The sequence below is a fragment of the Ambystoma mexicanum genome, chromosome 3p (genome assembly GCF_040938575.1).
Source record: "Ambystoma mexicanum isolate Mex_15411 chromosome 3p, UKY_AmexF1_1, whole genome shotgun sequence".
Taxonomy (NCBI): Eukaryota; Metazoa; Chordata; class Amphibia; order Caudata; family Ambystomatidae; genus Ambystoma; species Ambystoma mexicanum.
In genome coordinates, this window is record NC_090925.1 from 164,380,961 (window position 1) to 164,399,916 (window position 18,956).

The 18,956-nt window shown below is 48.0% G+C and overlaps 1 protein-coding gene across 3 annotated transcripts in view; it reads right to left on the reverse strand.

Moving 5' to 3' along the window:
- Positions 1 to 85: 85 nt before the first annotated feature.
- STYK1 (serine/threonine/tyrosine kinase 1) overlaps positions 86 to 18,956 on the reverse strand; it is a 99,289-nt gene continuing 80,418 nt past the window's right edge. For all 3 annotated transcript variants that reach the window (XM_069650551.1, XM_069650550.1, XM_069650553.1), the window contains exons 4-10: positions 9,573 to 9,812; positions 6,685 to 6,866; positions 6,266 to 6,349; positions 4,992 to 5,200; positions 2,983 to 3,023; positions 1,846 to 1,942; positions 86 to 1,593 (exon numbers count right to left, since the gene is read on the reverse strand). In XM_069650551.1, coding sequence (XP_069506652.1) covers positions 1,389 to 1,593; positions 1,846 to 1,942; positions 2,983 to 3,023; positions 4,992 to 5,200; positions 6,266 to 6,349; positions 6,685 to 6,866; positions 9,573 to 9,812 — 1,058 coding nt within the window. In that variant the 3' untranslated portion in view covers positions 86 to 1,388. The remainder of the gene's footprint in view (positions 1,594 to 1,845; positions 1,943 to 2,982; positions 3,024 to 4,991; positions 5,201 to 6,265; positions 6,350 to 6,684; positions 6,867 to 9,572; positions 9,813 to 18,956) is intronic.

Sequence of the window (18,956 nt, forward strand, 5' to 3'; positions counted from 1 at the left end):
AGTGCTTTAAAGGAAAGAACCTTTCATTCACAAGTAGATACAAAGGGTGCAGCGTCGGCAATGTGTTCAAGATGGCCGACACCTGTCAAAGTAAACAAGATGGTTTATTGAAACAGGATTCACGAATGCCATTGAAACAAACACAGTGTACTGATAAAACATGGAAGACCTTCAGACCGCACACAGGAACCGTCAAACAAATGTGCTGTTCTCACAGTTGCTTTCCCCAATCCTTTGGTCATCCTCACAGCACCGCCGTCAGTCTCACTCATTATTTTCACAGTCGGTGTGTCAATTGTCCCCCTTATATTTTCAGAGTAACTTCTTTGATCCTCCCCTGACACTGTTAATTCTCCCCTGCTTGTCCTCCTTTTGTACCAACATATCATAGCAGAAAGAAACAGTCCTTAATACAAAAATACCCCTCCCCCCAATAACGTAAACACAAATAAATATCAACAATGCATACCAATTATCAATCAACAGAGCCCCTGGATGGAAGGTACAATTTAACAAACAATGGCTCAAGTCAGGCCACCATATCTGCCTTCCATGGAAATGTACATCTTGCTGGACCGATAGCGGCTGAAGACACATTTTCAATTCCCAGATATTTTACTGAATACATTGGGCAAGAAATCCTTCATTCCTGAAGTTGAATCCTGGAGTCTGATCCATGTCAAAGAAATATGGACGACTTCCTGAAATGTTCCGGTACAGGAGTCAACTATTCGTCTAGATTAAGCACTCTGGCTGAGTCTCCACTCCTCAGGTGCAAGTGCTTTGTTCTTGGGCAATGGGTCCTCAAATACTATGGCTAAATCCTATACCGCAGAAGAAGGGCCAATTCCTGGATTTTAATCCTTCTTTTTTTCACTAGACATGCAGGTTTAAATGCAGTGATAAAGGTTCTCTGGTTGGAAGAAGAGCCCAGTTCCCAGATTACAAGTCTCTAATTCTAAACAGACAACTCTCTCGCTAAAATGGATTGTCCTTTCCCCAGAGATGAACGCTTTGGACGAGAGCCCCATTTTGCCGCAGGAAGACACGGGAGACACTAGTTCTTGTTGGTAAATCCCTGATATTGGAAGACTCAATAACATTGGGTCGCTTCGTTCACTTGTATCTTGCTGGCCAATGCAATTGTTCTGCCTTGACAATTGTACAACATATTAGAAAATGAATCCTTTAACAAGGATAACCATTCCTCGTGGACTGGAAGGCCCACCGTTAGAGGAGAAGATGAAAGGTTCTGGAAAACAGTTCAAGGTGAAATAAAAAGGATTGCTTTGTAGTGTCTGAAGGAACAAAAGACATTGAACAATAGGTGCGTAAAGTGCTGGTGGGAGTCCTTCTGCTCTTCGGAGTCTCGTTCTCCTTCTCTGGTCTCAGAGCACAGTGTAATCAGTTGCCAAGGTTGAGGGATCGATCCCGGCCACACGGGCATACAACTCTGGGACCACCAGATCGGGCACCTGTAACACCATACGGTCATTGGCGTGCCTCTTCCCCACCTCGAGGCGCTTGTGCAGCTCTGCGAGCGAGAGACGCGAGGACTCTTTCCAGGGCCAGCAGGACTTCATAACGTTGTACCTGGAGAAAGACAGGGGACGTGTAAAAAGCGTCACAACAGAGACAAATGCCTGGAGGACCGACAGAGGACCAAAGGAGAAGGTGATGAGAACCACAGAATGAAAGAGATCCCATACTGGAGGGATCCACTGGGAGCACAGATCACAAGCCCACAACAACAGACATGACCACGATGAATAGACATGACTAGATAAGGGAACAACAAACAGAGAGCAGGTGCATCATTGCAGAAGTAGGGAGCGCTGTACTCACAGGGATGGTTGGCAGGTGGAGGGTCTCGCCATGATCTTCCCCCTCTGTATGTGCTGCAGGATTTCAGAGGGTGGGATCTCAGGGTATGGGGGTGCCCCTATATAGGAAAAGAGGGAACGATCTTTATGTTCCAGCTACAGTATCTGCATGTAAATTACAGCTCACATTTTAACACCATGCATGTCCTCCCAAGCCGTTCATCATCTGGGAATATCACATCACACATGATACATGGTAAGTGCCACAGTATTTCTGTCAATAGAATCTATCATTAATTCGGCCCGATGGCCTGAACCTAGAACCTGGTGGGAATAGCACTCCCATGGACTTCTTCTGCAGTGGCTGCCTTTCTCTGAAAATACACCCCTCTTCAGGTTTAAGGACACATGTTGCTCTAATTCGCCGAAATTATTTGCCAGAGAGAGGTCTTGGTCATTTTAAACTTCCGGCAGCCGACAGCATTAATGTTTTGCAAATAAAATGAACACATCTGTGAATGGCAGTTACCTTTAATGTTCGAGAACACTTGCTGGGTACATCATTTGCCCTCAAAATGGTCCCTCTGTGCTAATGAGCAAAAAAGGAATGTTCCCTGCCTTCCTATGCAGGAGTATCGGGGGGCGCACACATGTAAAGTGAGGTAGCCCCAGGACAGCGGAGTGAGATCGCTCCACCAATGGTCAGTTAACAGTGAGACAGTACAACCACCCGGACATGCTGTCCAGCTCCTGGGGATCAGAAGGAAAAGTCCAACCATGGATCGCAACAAACCATTGGGGTGAGGAAGCCAAAAGCGTTTTCATTAAAGCCTGGGCCACAGATACAATTGAACCCTGCCAGACACGCTGGTCTCTGCGAAGATGCGTAGGACTCTGGACGGGAGAGTCTAGTCGGCAATGGGAACAACTGGAGAAACAAGGGAGCTTGAAATGTTAATTTAGCAAAACCTCAACTTGTAGGGCAACCGGCCACAATCACGACCCATGCCATGTGTGATCCTTGAAAGTTTTCGCATGCTGCTCTTTCTTGGTCTAACCAGTCAGTCTACGTGCTTGCTGTGCTGCGATTGTAGGCCGCCTTTGCGACATACGCTCCATTTCTGGTTATCCACAACAGACGCTTCACCATGTTTCTTACCTAGTGTGATCATCTCGTAGAGCAGGATGCCGAAGGACCACCTGCCGGGAGGAAGCAAGACATGTCCCAAGTTAGTCACCACTGAAGAACGCACTGCATACGCACACACTGCCACATTTCCACCTTCGTGGCCATCGCTTACGCATCTGGCAGGATTGCGCAGACAGAGTGCTATGTGCAACCCTGCTTTTATTAAAATAGGCCATATATATATCATGCTTTGCCCCGAAGGAATATCACTTTCCCCTGAAAGAAAATGGAGGGGAAGGGTCCACAAAAATATGAATGTGTCGGACATAAACTTTTGATTGCTGCAATCATTTGTGTTATTAAAGATTGGGTTGATAAATTAAGAAATGATTACATTAATTTATGATTATCAGAAAATAGGTCAGTGTTAATTATATGGTACTTAGGTTATCGGTTTTCAAGCCACTCTTGTCCGCCATTTCCAGGGTGTCTCTTGCTGCGATTTTAATGTCATAATTCTTTCAAGAGGTTTACGAGCAATACAAATTTAGCAAAGGTATAAATAGTTTCCAAAAACGTAGAAATTGTAAACTAAAATATTCTAAATGTTGCGTGGTGTTAAATAGTTTGCCTCATGTTAGTGCTTGAGAAGGGGAAGTTCTCTTAAAAGTGGGTAACACATAGTCATTGGCTCTTTACGGTCCCTTCTCACTGTTATAACTATTCCTACAGATGTGCTGCCATGGGTTGCAACCTTAAGCCTAGTACAGAAGCACCGTCACAGGAAGTGTGTGCATGCTCTGCTCTCTGCTATTCCCAACTCCCTTCCACTGGACACCCCACTTCAGACACCTGCTCCCAGTGGATCCCAATATGCAGGCATCCCCAATGACCAGGTGCTCCTCCTAGTGCATCCCTGCATCGGCCTCGCTGCACTGGATCACCAGGTTAAGATCACAAACCTTAAATGCTCCCTTAGACTGGATTCTGACCTGGAGCCGCTGCCCTGCGTGCAATTCCAGGATTTCAGAAATGTACCATGTAATCCATGATCCCTGATGTTGGAGAAGTCCTCCCATTGGCTACCTACGGTTAGACGTATCCTTGCATATGGTTTCTACAACCGGACACCAGCTAGTCAATTCTCATTCCTTTCACCCTCAGGTGGAGAAGCCTTCGCCCAACTGGCTGCCTATCCCTTTAATGTCAGATCCCTCCTACCCCTTCATGCCCAATTCAGTTCACCTCCACTCATGGATTCTCATTTCAAGGACCCAGAACTTAGAGATCCGGAGATTTCCTCTACCGGGAGCTGTCCTCTTAAAGGCCTGTATCACCAGGTGCGTGCCTGACTTTGCCAGAGCCCGTCGGCCTTTATGGGACTCTCTCGTTGTCCCTCAATGCTAGCCCAGCTGCGGAAGGAAAGCAAGAAGGAAAGATCCAAGTAAAAAGGAAGAGTGCAAGAAAGAAAGAAACAAACAGAACCTTGAAAGGGTGATGGAGAGAGAAGCATTGAAAGTACCAGAACGCGCCAGCCAGATGAAACTATGGAAAACGACTGGTCTTCAAAAAATGAGGCAGAGGAATGCTTTGGCTGGGCTAGTGTCCATGAGTTTCATCACTCAAAAACACCATTGGCCAAGGACAGATGCAGATCATGGCCCATCCTGCTTGGCAGTAAGTACGAGCTCAACGCCAACCATTCAGCCCAGAAAACTGTGTGCCTGCCGCACCTGGTGCTGGAGAAGACCGGGGGAAGCTATCTCCTCCCTAACACAAGGCATAACATGCACCTCTTGAGATCAATCATATGGCGCGTGGATAGGACCATCTTCAGAGCCCTGCCCCTAATAGAGGAAGAAGGTTGATCGCCATCTCAGGGCATGCCCAAAATGCAATATACCTGGAACTACCCATGTACTCAAGAGGGTGCCGTAGTCCCGGTACCTCTGTCCACTGTGACATCAAATATAAGTGGTTTGATGAGCCTCTATAAAACCTCTCCCTAAATTTATATAAAGGAAATAAACAGATCATACACATCACTCTTCACACCACATGGCTTCCTCAGGATGCGCTCAGGAGCCATCCACTTGGCAGGCAGCAGCCGCTTGGGGTTCACCCCACCATAGGTATGCGTCTCGTAGGCCGCTCCCAGGCCGCAGAGCTTGGCGCTGAAGTCGCGTTGGATTAGAACGTTACGGGCTGCCACATCTCCGTGGATCATCTTCTTCTGCTGGAGGAAATCCTGGAGGGAGAGAGAAAAAAGTGTGAACACACGTTCTCCTGACAGAGCACGACACGACCGAGGGAGAGAAATACGAAGGATAGGACGCGGCCGCTTTCAGAAAAAGCCCGATGGTTTGGCGAGAGACCTGAAGCCAACAATAGTGTTTATTATGACATCGGGGTGGCCGGATCTATTCGTCTCTGGATGGAACGAGGATGGTCCCCACCAGGGGGTACCCAAAGAACAGTACCCTAAGATCTAAACTTCCTCATCTTACATCCATTGTTCCAAGAAGGAGCTATGCCTTCTCGTTCAAATCATAACATTCATTGGACAGTCTCGCTAATGTATGCACTGTATGTGCCCCACAAGCCCGAAGCAAGTGTTTGTCGACTAAATACAGAGTTTCAGCCAATAGCCCTCATTTGTCGAGTGAATGCCCTTTTTTGTCTCCACTAAATTGTTGTCCCTTATTACTGAGAGAGCGGAGTGCGACGGGGTTCCCGATAGACTGTGGGTATGCAACCTTAGGCTCCCTAAATGTTCTTGGTTACAGCTTCCATCAACCAAAGGCAGTATAGTCAATGGTGAGGGATTGGGCATCTCATAGATGAAAATATATGGAGATCGGCAGGTTGCAGACTTAGGTCACAGGGGATCAAGGATTACCTTAAGGTGCTCTTCTAGGCTATATTGTTGAAAACACACACCTACAAGGTCCCTGGGTGGACTGAAATGCTATGTTAATCGTCAAACTAGGTTGCATAGAAGTTAGGGTTCACTATATCGGAAGATAATCAATAGAAACCTTTAATATTGGTTCAATCTCTTTCGGTCCAAACCACACTGGGCAGGCCTTTTGCCTTGACTAAAGAGTGCCCTGCTCTAGTCTTTCAATATTTTTGAAGAATTGTTTCTATACTTGCCATGTGATCAGTCCTTGACCACCAAGTTGGCACGGGCAGGTTTGCATCCTGAAGTCCTGAAGTGGACTCTCTTGCACCCTACCCCGCAATGAATGGCAATGACGGGCAAACACATTGGAGAGGACCATGTGGCTCGGGCCAGGAGGACTGTACTCACCAAGCCAGCGACAACCTGCAGGGCGATGTTATAGACTTGGCGCTCAGTGAGGTCAAAGGGGATGCCGTCCATCGTCATCACATCCTACGGCAAGTGGAAGACAAAGTGTGAAAAGGGAGAGGATGAAGGAAGGTCAGCAAAGAACTTGTGAAATGCAGGAGTGGACAGTCTGTAGCCTCCGCAATCCCTAGGTGTGGTAGAAACAGCGTGGCCATGCCAGGAGTTTGCAGAACTACAGGAAGTAGCAAGCATCCCATTCACAGAATGGTCTGGAGTGGGTGTTACAAAGGCAGAGTAGGCACGGATGGACAGCTAGATATACCATAAGCAAGTTATCATGTTAGTGTGATGACGTCATCAAAAGAGCCATAGCTGCTCAGACAACAGCTTCCTCCCATCCCCAGCATTACAGAACTCACTCTGCGGCAGGTCCACAGGAAGGTCAGCAGGTCCCGGTGGTCCACATTCTCCAGGATGACATAAAGAGGCAACTGGTTCGTGCAACATCCAATCAGCTCCACGATGTTCTCATGACGGCCCAACTGAGAGTGGAAGGTTATCTGTGCGAGGAAGTCTTTCATCTCCTGAGGGCTGGCAGAGTCTGGTGGAAAACAAGTCCAACGTGATGAGAAGCAGATTCATGAATGAACTCCCCCGTCCCTCATCCGACCCAGCCAGCCCCCCCCCCCCCCACAAAGAGGAAACTGGGTGCATTTCACATTTTGGCTCCAGATTGAGTTCATGTATTCGGCACAAGAAATCAGCACAGCCCCAACAGGAAGGAACTTACTCCTAGAGAAATAAACGACTCAACAATCAGAGACACCCCCAAATGATGGAAGGACTTGCACCTCCTCTCCACCTCTCCTCCCTCTTCCACCTCTCGCTGTAAACTGGCTTCTTCTCAGCTGGTTACCAGGTGGCCACAGTCATGCCAATCTAAAACCCTACTGCTGACCCTTACGATCAGTCTTCTGAAGACCGGTCTGTTCAGCCCCACCACAACAATTCTCAAGTGCACCGTCTTCACCTCCTTCAACGACCACCTTGAGATTAAAGCTCTGGCCTCTGCGTGACCTTCTCCCTTCGAATCTGAATTCTGCAGCAGACACTGCACAGAAACTCCTCTAAATCATGTCTCCAACCTTCTTCCCACTTCTCACCACGCGCACCTCTCCATCCTCATTTTACTAAACCCCTCTTCTGCCTTTCACAATGCGGATCATCCCTCCTTCCTCCAAACTCTCTTCCCTTGTCTCCTCGCATGGATGGCCACTTATCACTCTGGAGCTCTTACACCTCCTCCCCCACGCTCCGTCCAGTGGGCGTCCCACAAGACTCATGTCTGAGCCCAATCATTTTCTCTCAATACCTTCTTCCTCAGCTCAAACATTGGCTTCTGCTACTAGCTCTCTGCTGACAACACCCAGATCATGCTCTCGTGTCTTCCCTCAGCTGTGACACCTGCCAGCACATCACCAACTTCCCCTCTTCCGTACTGCACTACATGGCACCGTGCTGCCCGATACTGAGCTCCAATAAGAGGGAAGCCATCTTTTACCAGGCCTCCAGCACCAGCCCCACTCCCCTGTCCTCAATCAGATATCCTCCTGGCCTCCTCTCTCCATCACCCAAGAGTCACAGCATTGCGGCCCCCCTTTTACAGCAAGATTAAACTATGTAACTTCACCGCTTGTACTGTGTCCAAGACCCCTCCCGTACATGCCAGGGACTGTGTCCAAGACCCCTCCCGTACATGCCAAGGAGATCCGCCTGCACTTGACTGTTGCTCCCTCCTGTTGGTCAGCATTCCCCTCTGCTCTTTTGCTCTCCTCAACACAATACTCAGCTTTGCCCCGCCTACCCCTTGCTCCCTACCTAGATGCTTTGCCACCCCAGCTTATCACCACCAAGCCAGTGGCCCTCTCTGCAAAAGGACTCGTCATGTTTCTGTTCCATGTCTTTGAAACTATGCATAGCCCAAGCCCCTCGCCCTCTTCCAACTCTCAATTCTCTCAATTCTCCTGCTCAGGTTCTCTGCTCTCTATCCCTTGAAAACACCTCTATCCCACTGACCCCTTCGACAATAATGCCCCCTTTCCACTGGAATGCTGGCTCCTCGGGCATCAAATCAGTTTAATGGACGGAAGTGTTTAAGAATCGGCTCAAGCTTCGCCTGCTACCCAATGACGAGGCATCCTCTACCCCACTCCTAATGCCACAGCACCCCCTCCCCCTGCGAAATCCAAGCCTGCCCAACGTGAAGCAACACAATTGTAAATATGTATCCATCTATCCACTTACTACTTTATATTCATGTACTCGGGTACAAGATGCCCCTTTTCAAGCCTTTAAGCGCATATTCAATGCAACTGTGTAAGACTCCCTGAAGTGGGGCTGCCCCTACTGCTTGTTTGGACTCTGTACAGCACTTCTGGTTGAAGTCTCAAACCTATTTCCAAATAAATACAACTCAAAAACGAATAACATTGAACTCAGTTCCAGGAATCCTTGTGACTACTGAAATCAGCCTGGAAACTGAAGCACAGTGACTTGACCTGTCAAGTCCATTAATTCAGAGGAGGTCTTCTAGGATGCTCTATTCCTGCTCATACCTTTCCCTGAAACTGGGGATTCCCTGTATCCAATAGCAAGAACAGGAGACTACCCTGGTCTACCACTGAAGTAGCCAAGAGCAGGCCTCATTATGTCCAGATTTATAGAACTCATCTGTCCCCTCCGAGGGTGCCATGCACTTCCTGAAGATGGGCGACCTAGTTACAATTTACTACCCTTGAGCCTGGGGTCCCAAAGGAACTTCTTCAGCATCTCTGGTGTTCCGAACCCCAGAGGGACACAGAGGAGAAGCACCAAACTATGCTAACGGGGACAAATAATGTCAAATGTTCATTTGGTTTAAGATAATGTAGAGGGAATTCATAACACCTGTGCTGGCCCAATTCCCACTTCTTTTCGACCACTGAGCACATGGAGAGCCCCATTGTCTATCCGTTGGATCGTAGACGCAGTGCCATGCGTCCCACTCATGTATTCACAGCATGCCTTCCCATTGTACCGATCTGCTGAGCTAAGACAACCTTTCTCTCTCTGGGGCCCCACTCATGTTTCTCTGCTGCCCATCCTTTGACCCGGATCGTGCACGAAGAGCGTTGCAAGTATCCTCCAAGACTTGAAATTATAAATCTATGAGCAGAAGCTCTGAATTTCAGTAGGGGGAGATCTTTCAGGAAGGCCAAGATGAGACCTGCTCTTGGCAACAGAAGAGCAGCAGAGCAGCATTGCCTACCACGCAAAGCTTTGATGACGATGGATCGCGGCTTCATGGGGTTCTCCTCCATCAGCTCGGCTTTGAAGATGGGGCCGTAGCTGCCGTTCTGGATCCGCTCCGTCTTTTCCCGAATGCTGTGCCGGGAGACCTCCAGCTCCTTCAGGGATGGGTCTTTGGAGTTCAGGACACTCTGCACCGTGGCCTCGCTCAGGGCAATGTAAGAGTTTCCGAACACGTTGGTCTCGTCTTTCTCGCCGGCTGTAGGTGGAATGGAAGGACAATCGTTCATCAGAAGGGTTAGGGGTGTATACTCAGCTGGCATAGGTAGCCACTGTAAGACATGCCTGGGAAAACATTAGTTTGGAGGGGAGCGAGGTAGTCTGTGTATTGAAGTTTCCTCAAAAATCTCACGGATTCAAAACTCATATCAAAATGTATCTCAGAGGATTGTGGTCAGTCAAAATCTCGAAAAAAAAAAAGTCGAATGACAATCTCGAAAAATAAATCTCGAAAAAAAAAAGTCGAATTCCCTTTTTTAATTATATATTTATTTTGGGGTCCGGGAATAAAAAAAAAATGGGTAAAAAAAAAAAAATTAAAAAAAAGGGGTTTTGGGGGGGGGATCCCCCCATTTCGAATAAAAAACATTAAAAAAAATGTGACTTTTTTTTTTTCAAGATTTTTTTTTCGAGATTTTGACATTTGACTTTTTTTCATTCGACCTTTTCACTATAAACCCAGAGGATAGACGCAACATACGCATGGTTAAACTACCAAACTCTCTGACGGAAAAGCTAAACAGTGGTAAGAAAGGCATAACATTTGCAACCAGCATATTGAAATGACAAATACAGCAACAAGAGATTGCATCTCCGACAGTGGTTATATTGCAGCTAAAGCAAGGTTCTCCTCACTGAATTGTACCTTGGACAAAATATCAGAAAGAGTGTGAAGTTCGATCTGGACAGAACCTACAGGAATCCTCTCCATTGTCTGTGTTTCACATGTAGCAGTAAATTCCATCGGGGGCAGAATCCCCAACCTCAACTTCAAACATAGATTAGGGCAGAGAAACTCTTCACCTCATCTAGCTATTTCTCCAAACCTAGCCAACTTTTCATTGACAGGCACAGTTTAGTTGATTCACTTGTCAAAGCTTCTGTTACAACATTCAGAATGGTTTAGGTCGAAAAGACCGAAAAAAAGGTCGAAACGACCAAAAGTTCTAAAAATGCTACCACCAAAGGATCGAACACCAAAAGTTCGATCCTCTGGTGGTAGCATTAAAAAAAAAAAACGGGGGCTGCTGGGGTGTCCCCCGCACTGCCCCGCTCACTATACTTTATGGTATAGTGAGCGGGGGCTGCGGGGGACACCCCTGCAGCCGTCCGTGAAAGAAAATAAAAAATAAAAAAAAACGGGGGCTGCGGGGGTGTCCCCGCATTGCCCCACTCGCTATACTTCACTATACTTCATGGTATAGTGAGCGGGGGATGCAGGGGACACCCCTGCAGCCGCCCGTGAAAAAATAAATAAATAAATAAACAAGAAAAGAAAAGTACCCTGCAGCGGCAGTTCCCAAACACAGAAGTGAAAGGGAACTGGCGCTACAGGAACAAGCGTGAAGGTGAAGGTAAGTGGGGTTTCTTTATGTTGGTGGTGGGGGTATGCTGGGGATTTGTGGGGGGGGCGTTATGGGTGTGTTGTGTGTGTGTGTGTGTGTGTGTGTGTGTGTGTGTGTGTGTGAGAGAGAATGTGTGTTTTAACCAATTATCGGGGCTGAAATGTCCGAAAACAAAGTGTTCGAACTTTTGGTCATTCGAGCACTTTGTTTTCGGATAATTTTTCATTCGGTCAAATCACTTGGATTCATTCAGAATAAGGTTGCCGCTAGGTCGCTGCTTGACTCGCTTTGTAGGTGCTGGTAGGATTGTCCCAAAGACATTCATCTCAAGGATGTTTGCAACCCTGGCAATGACGCCGAACTCGGAGAGCCAAGTGCATCTTCCATGGCTACCTTCCATGAGCTTAGGCATGGGGAACTCCATGCTTTGGATCAGCACAGTACAGCACAGGGCTCAGCCTAGCCTCAGCCCCTACGCCTCAAGTGCCAAATTCCAGCCACATTGGGTACACTAGGGAGGAGGGCTAACAGAGCTTTTAGTCATTAGTTATCTGCCGGCTCAAGCAAGTTCAAGGAGCTAGCACCCCAAATCTCAGCCCCAACAAGAGATGCAGACACAGGATGGCAGCGATAGCGCAACCACCACCACTCAACCAATGGAAACTCATAATCAGAAGCAGGTTTGGAAGATACCATCAACTAACACAAAACAATGAGCCCCACCGAAAACCACCACCGTAGATAATGAAGACAGACACTCCTAACCTCATCCAAAGACTCCTGCAGGAGTCGGGATCCGAGGCAAAATGCTGCAGCGGGCTGCTAGGCCAGATGATCACGGTGTCTCTGGGGCAAGAGGGAGGCAGCACCTCCAAGCAGCGAGGGCGTGAACAAGTCAATCTTCTCCGTGTGTCTGCACGCCAATAATGCACACACACGTGCAAGGATGCCACTGCACCTGCAGCGATATGGACATTCATGGCCAAAGTCCCTTTCATGGCGATACAGAACACCACCTATTCTACCTCTAGGCAGCAGGCACAGCCAACGGAGAATATCAGACTGGCCTGGAGGTAGGAGGGGGTTTCTTCTGCCACAACCAGTAGAGGGGGGTCTAAATAGTTGATTTACCCAGTTCCACCCACTCAACCGCTTTACAGGAGCGATCGAGTAATGCCACCAGGAAGCCAAAATTCAAAGGCCACACCACCTGGCAGTAGAGCGTGGTGGAGTTATGCAGGAGAATGTGTATGTTAAGATACATGTGCACAAGACTTACCAACCAAGTCATTTATGCTTTGGGGGCTGTCAGGAACTACATTCCCTGGGCATACCTTGAAGGGCTCCATCACGTGCATGCCCTTAGATGGTTTGTGGAAGGGGGCTTTTAGCAAACCCCCACCCCCTTAAAATATGAAACCAGTCCTGGACCCTTGCAGAGTTGTTGTCTCTGCTCCATTTTTTGCTGACACCAAGTTGCTCGGTTACCATTTATATGTGAAGTAGAATACCCCCAACCCATGTGAATCAGCAGCCCATGAAAAGGGGGTAGCCAGGACAGGGAGCCAGCCCCCCACCCCTCCTGTCATAATCGAAATGGAACCACTTCTTTCAGCAATGAATAACCCCCTCCCTCCAGAACAGAATAGAACAGAACAGTCAGACCAGGAAAACAGAGCAACCCCTACCAATTGACACCATAGTCTTCCCCCTGCTGCACAGAAACTGGACAAAGATTGGAAGAGTCTGGGCCCTGCCTGACCACCAAGAAGGGATTGCACAGAAATGGAGTGACTAGAACATACTACAGTGTCACCTAACCTAGAAAACACAAGAGTCCCAGCATACAGGACATCTATAAGAGCCCATGCCTGGCCCGGGGCCTCCCACGCGGCCCCACCCAGAGTGATCCAGTGTCCCCAGCTGCATCAGTGCTCTGGCAGGGAAACATAACAGAACAAAGAGTTTGGCAGCATTGGTGCCTAGCACGACCTGCCACAGCGCTTAGCATGTGCCCATAGCATGATATCACTGGTTCTACTGCAGACTTTTGGGGCTGTATACAAGCAATGACGTTCTAGCCCTGCATTGGGTTTCTGGCAATATAGGCTTTATTGGGGACTCAGCACGGGTGAGAGTTTTGGGGTAACCCAGGTGCGACCTGGGATGAATTTTTCAGGAAGGCTGCAGTGGGAGGCGACACATGTACCCAGGTCTGTGCCGCATACCCTTGCTTCCACGCATGCACAGTCTATAAAGCTAGAACTAAGGTGGGGTAAAGCTATAAGAAAGCCTAAATGTACCTTGAGCGTTAAAAACCATTGTCATGTTACTTGGTATTTGTACGGCACTACCATTCCAAGAGTGAGGCCTTGTAGCCAGGACTTTAGTGTGCCGGTGATAGCTAGGGCGCAGCCCTGGCTGTCTCCAAAAAATGTCAACATGTTGGGGCACTGCTGGGGTGTCCTAATGTCCCCTGGAAGCCCCAGTCAACAAGGCCGCTAGAAGCCAAGGCTTTTTTTTCTATAATGCCTGAAACTCTCACTCATGTGCGAGAGCTTCAGGCTTTAGGAAAAAATGCCTTTTCCTTCATAATTGTGGAGCAAGTTTGTCAGGCAGGGGCGTTGCTAGGGGGGGCTGAGGGGGCTATAGCCCCGGGCCTTTTCCAGACCTAGCAACTCCCCTGTTGTCAGGTGCCGGTGCCACAATTATGGAAGAAAAGGCTAAGCTGCTAGAAATCAAGGCCGTTTTTCTGAAGCCTTTGAAGCTCTTGCTCTCATGGCTCTTGCTTCAGAAAAAAAAAAAAGGTTGTGGCCTCGCCTTTTCAATCCTAATATTGGCAATGGCCTCCGCCAGGCACCCCTTTAACTAAAAGATGCAGCGGTGATAGCTGCATCTCTTCATTAAAGGGGATGCCTGGCAATGGTTGGCACCATTATACACGAAAAAGGGGAAGTTGACGACACCTGCCAGGCATCCCTGTAGCCAAGAGATGCAGGGATCAGCACTCTTTCCCACGAGAGGGTGTTGGTGATGATCCCACCAAAGGGCTGCCCGGTGAGGATCACCTGCCGCCAGTTATGCCATACCCCCTGGCAAGTGACGCCCCCAAAGAGTCCTGCTTCAATTTCCTTCCCACTAAAGGCACTGAATGTAGCCCTTAGAGACCATTACATTGCGCATTGCTGCAAATGCTGGGTTTCCAGTAAACCATATTCTGAAACATAACACGCAGTCTGCTCAAAGGATGCCAGGCCATTTCAGCAATTGGTTACAGGCAGATGCCATGTGTGATGTAGTGGTGTGCTTTTTACAGGCAGATGCTATGTGTGATATAGTGGTGTGCGTTTTACTGGCAGGTGCTATGTGTGATGTAGTGATGTGCTTTTTACAGGCAGGTGCTATGTGTGATGTAGTGATGTGCTTTTTACAGGCAGATGCTATGTGTGATGTAGTGGTGTGCTTTTTACAGGCAGGTGCTATGTGTGATGTAGTGGTGTGATTTTTACAGGCAGATGCTATGTGTGATATAGTGGTGTGCGTTTTACAGGCAGGTGCTATGTGTAATGTAGTGGTGTGCTTTTTACAGGCAGGTGCTATGTGTGATGTAGTGGTGTGCATTTTACAGGCAGATGCTATGTGTGATATAGTGGTGTGCGTTTTACAGGCAGGTGCTATGTGTAATGTAGTGGTGTGCTTTTTACAGGCAGGTGCTATGTGTGATGTAGTGGTGTGCTTTTTACAAGCAGGTGCTATGTGTGATGTAGTGGTGTGATTTTTACAGGCAGGTGCTATGTGTGATATGGTGGTGTGCTTTTTACAGGCAGGTGCTATGTGTAATGCAATGGTGTGCTTTTTACAGGCAGGTGCTATGTGTGATGTAGTGGTGTGCTTTTTACAGGCAGATGCTACATGTGATGTAGTGGTGTGCTTTTTACAGGCAGATGCTATGTGTGATGTAGTGGTGTGCTTTTTACAGGCAGATGCTACATGTGATGTAGTGGTGTGCTTTTTACAGGCAGGTCCTATGTATGATGTAGTGGTGTGCGTTTTACAGGCAGAAGCTATGTGTGATGTAGTGGTGTGCTTTTGATGCGAAGTCTGCACTTGTAGTGTTAGTTCAGTGAGGATTAGAAATGGAGCACGACACTAGTGAAATAGTAGGTGAGACTGCAGAACAGGGGCAAGAGGTATTGCGGAGTAGTGTGCTTGGCACCCAGACAGTTGTTAGAGGAACACATGGTTCCAAATCCACAGGATAATGAAAGGTGCCACATTTTATTTTGTCATTTTGATGCAGCAGTACATGTCTACATCTCCTGACCGGGCCGGCTGAGGCTAAGCAGGGGCACATTTCACATGTCTGCTTGGGGACGCCCTGCCTAGACTCGGGATCAACCATGCCAGCCCGCTACACCTGCCTGCTGTTCTTTACACCCCCAGTGTGTGTCATGGACTGAGCAAGTACTCTTTGGTAAAGCTGTCTTGGAATACACTGACTCACATTAAATAATCAAGCTGGTAGTATATATACAAAAAAAGTCAAATATAAGCAGGGTTTCCAAAACGAAACTCTGATCAAATTCAAAAAAAGAGCAGTGCCATGTGGCTTAAATGATTAAACACAGATCTTTGTAACAGTATCTCAACCTGCTGGACTATCTCCTATCACTAGGCTGAGTAGTGTGGGCTCCCTTTGCTCCCCCTCCCAACAACCTGAGCAAGTAATGATAGCACAGACTAGTTGTATTTGTGGAAATATCATAGGCCGTAGGCAATTTTATTTTCTTACAGAAAATAACTTACATAAGCAAACAATTCATTGTTATCAGCTTTTGGGCACACTGTGTCCAGTTCCGGATTTGCCCCATGCTTGTTCCGAGTTCTTTGGACCGTGTACGAAGAAAGTACTCGGCGTTCCGTTTTCCTTTCTTTTCCTTCCTTCCCCGTTCCTTTCTTTTGGACCGTGTACGAAGAAAGTACTCGTCGTTCCGACTTCCTTTCCTTCTTTTCCATTATCTTTTTGCAAGGTGGGATGGGTGGCAAAAAGCTTCCCCCTGTCCAGGTCCTGTAGGAGCTTACCGGCAGAGGTAGGCTCCTTACCTGGTTTGTGCCTGGTATACGTTTCCTACCCCCTCTTATACAGGGACGTCATTTGGGGGTCGCCAGGGGTCGCTACTGCTATCCCTGTGGTCTCCCTTGCTACCCCTAGAAAAAAAGATTTTTTTTAAAAACTTTTCTTTTTACTTTTTTTTTTAATTAAGGTTAGCTCCTGGGCTGTGGCCAGTGTCACATGATGGCTCTTTATTATTGGAGTGGCAGATTATCTTGTGCAGGTCTCTTAAAAAAACGGGGTTCCACAGGTGTATCACTTTGAGCAGTGATGATAAATAACAAAGAATAGGAATAACACATAATTTGCCTTTCTGGAATTCTATTCAATAATTGGTAGACCCATAAAGGTTTATTTCAGGCACACTTCAGGTGGTGAGTCACTGATTTAGTCTGTTCTTAAACACCTCAACTCAGCCTTTCACCCTTCTGAGGTCGATAAATGAGTACAACCCAGGTTGGGTGATATTGTATGTATATTTGATCTATATAAAGCACTTAAGCGTAAGTGCTATACAATAACATATCATTTGGCCTTGGACATCTGCTTGCATTCACAGTAATTGGTAATTATGGTCCTATACACACTGTTATTAATGATGCATATGGTGATCCATTCTTGCATGAAATGTATATAACATAGTGATATTGCAACCATATTATTTGTAGTGTACACAGGAACAATATGTGATGTCCCTTCCTGTTTTGTCAAGTGGTGAAAGGTCGTGTTCCATCGCTTCCCGCGGTGTTACTTCGAAGTGGGGGGTCAAATGACATCACTTCCTGTGATGTCATTAGAGGGTAAAGATCATGTGATGTCACTTCCGCTACCCCTGGCATTTTGGTGAAATGACGTCCCTGCTCTTATACCCCGTTGCCCCTTTGTCTTTCCCCTGGGGGCCGGTCTTTCCCTGGCCCCCTGCTGCTAACTTTCGCACCTTTCCCAGGTGCCGTTTCCTCCCTTCCTGGGGCCTTTTGTTTTGGTGGCGCCAACGACGCTGCCCTCCCTATTGCTTTCGCACCATATGCACCCCCACCCTGCGCCTAAACTCCAAGGCCCTCCAACGGGCCGCATTTCATGCGTCCCGGGGCCTGGGTCATTCTGTTTTAAACACAGATACCCCGATACAAGCAATATGGCCGCATAACAGAATGCAGAGAAAAAAATAATGAAAAACAATGGGAACAGGGAAACTATGGAGTGGAGGGCAGTAGGCACGGGGCGGGAGGTAGGTGAACCCAAACCAGTTGAGAGCAAGCGGGCTTGGATACAGCAACACATCCAGGGGCGCACGTTTTCTTTGTTTTTGCCGGCAGGGCAAACACTGAATATGGCAGTCACAGTGTGGGGCAGAGGGGGCACGTGCAGCCAAACATTGGTAAGCAACAGTGAGGCCAGGACATCATGCAAGCAGCTTGCATTGTGGCCTAACACTGGTAAGCAGCAGTGAGGCCAGGGAATCATGCAAGCAGCTTGCCTTGTGGGAACCTCAAGCTGCAAAGCTCGCCTAACGCTGGTAAGCAGCAGTGAGGCCAGAAAATCATGCAAGCAGCTTGCCTTGTGGGAACTTCAAGCTGCAAAGCTCGCCTAACGCTGGTAAGCAGCAGTGAGGCCAGGGAATCATGCAAGCAGCTTGCCTTGTGGGAACTTCAAGCTGCAAAGCTAACGCTGGTAAGCAGCAGTGAGGCCAGAAAATCATGCAAGCAGCTTGCATTGTGGGACATACAAGTTGCAGAGCTCGCCTAACACTAGTAAGCAGCAGTGAAGCAGGGAAATCGTGCAAGCAGCTTGCCTTGTGGGAACCTCAAGCTGCAAAGCTCGCCTAACGCTGGTAAGCAGCAGTGAGGCCAGAAAATCATGCAAGCAGCTTGCCTTGTGGGAACTTCAAGCTGCAAAGCTCGCCTAACGCTGGTAAGCAGCAGTGAGGCCAGAAAATCATGCAAGCAGCTTGCCTTGTGGGAACTTCAAGCTGCAAAGCTAACGCTGGTAAGCAGCAGTGAGGCCAGAAAATCATGCAAGCAGCTTGTTGGTAAGCAGCAATGAGGCCGGGAAATCACGCAAGCAGCTTGCATTGTGGGACATACAAGTTGCAGAGCTCGCTTAACACTGGTAAGCAGCAGGGAGGCCGGGAAATCATGCAAGCAGCTTGCCTTGTGGGAACTTCAAGCTGCAAAGCTCGCCTAACGCTGGTAAGCAGCAGTGAGGCAGAAAATCCATGCAAGCAGCTTGTTGGTAAGCAGCAATGAGGCCGGGAAATCACGCAAGCAGCTTGCATTGTGGGACATACAAGTTGCAGAGCTCGCTTAACACTGGTAAGCAGCAGTGAGGCCAGGAAATCATGCAAGCAGTTTGCATTGTGGGACATACAAGTTGCAGAGCTCGCCTAACACTGGTAAGCAGCAGTGAAGCAGGGAAATCATGCAAGCAGCTTGCATTGTGGGACGTTCAAGCTGCAAAGCTTACCTAATATTGGTAAGCAGCAGTGAGACCAGGAAATCACGCAATCAGCTTGCATTGTGAGATGTTCAAGCTGCAGAGCTCGCCTAACATTGGTAAGGAGCAGTGAGGCCAGGAAATCACGCAAGTAGCTTGCATTGTGGGAACATTAAAGCTGCAGAGCTCGCCTACACTCATGCAGCAGTGAGGCCGGGAAATCACGCAAGCA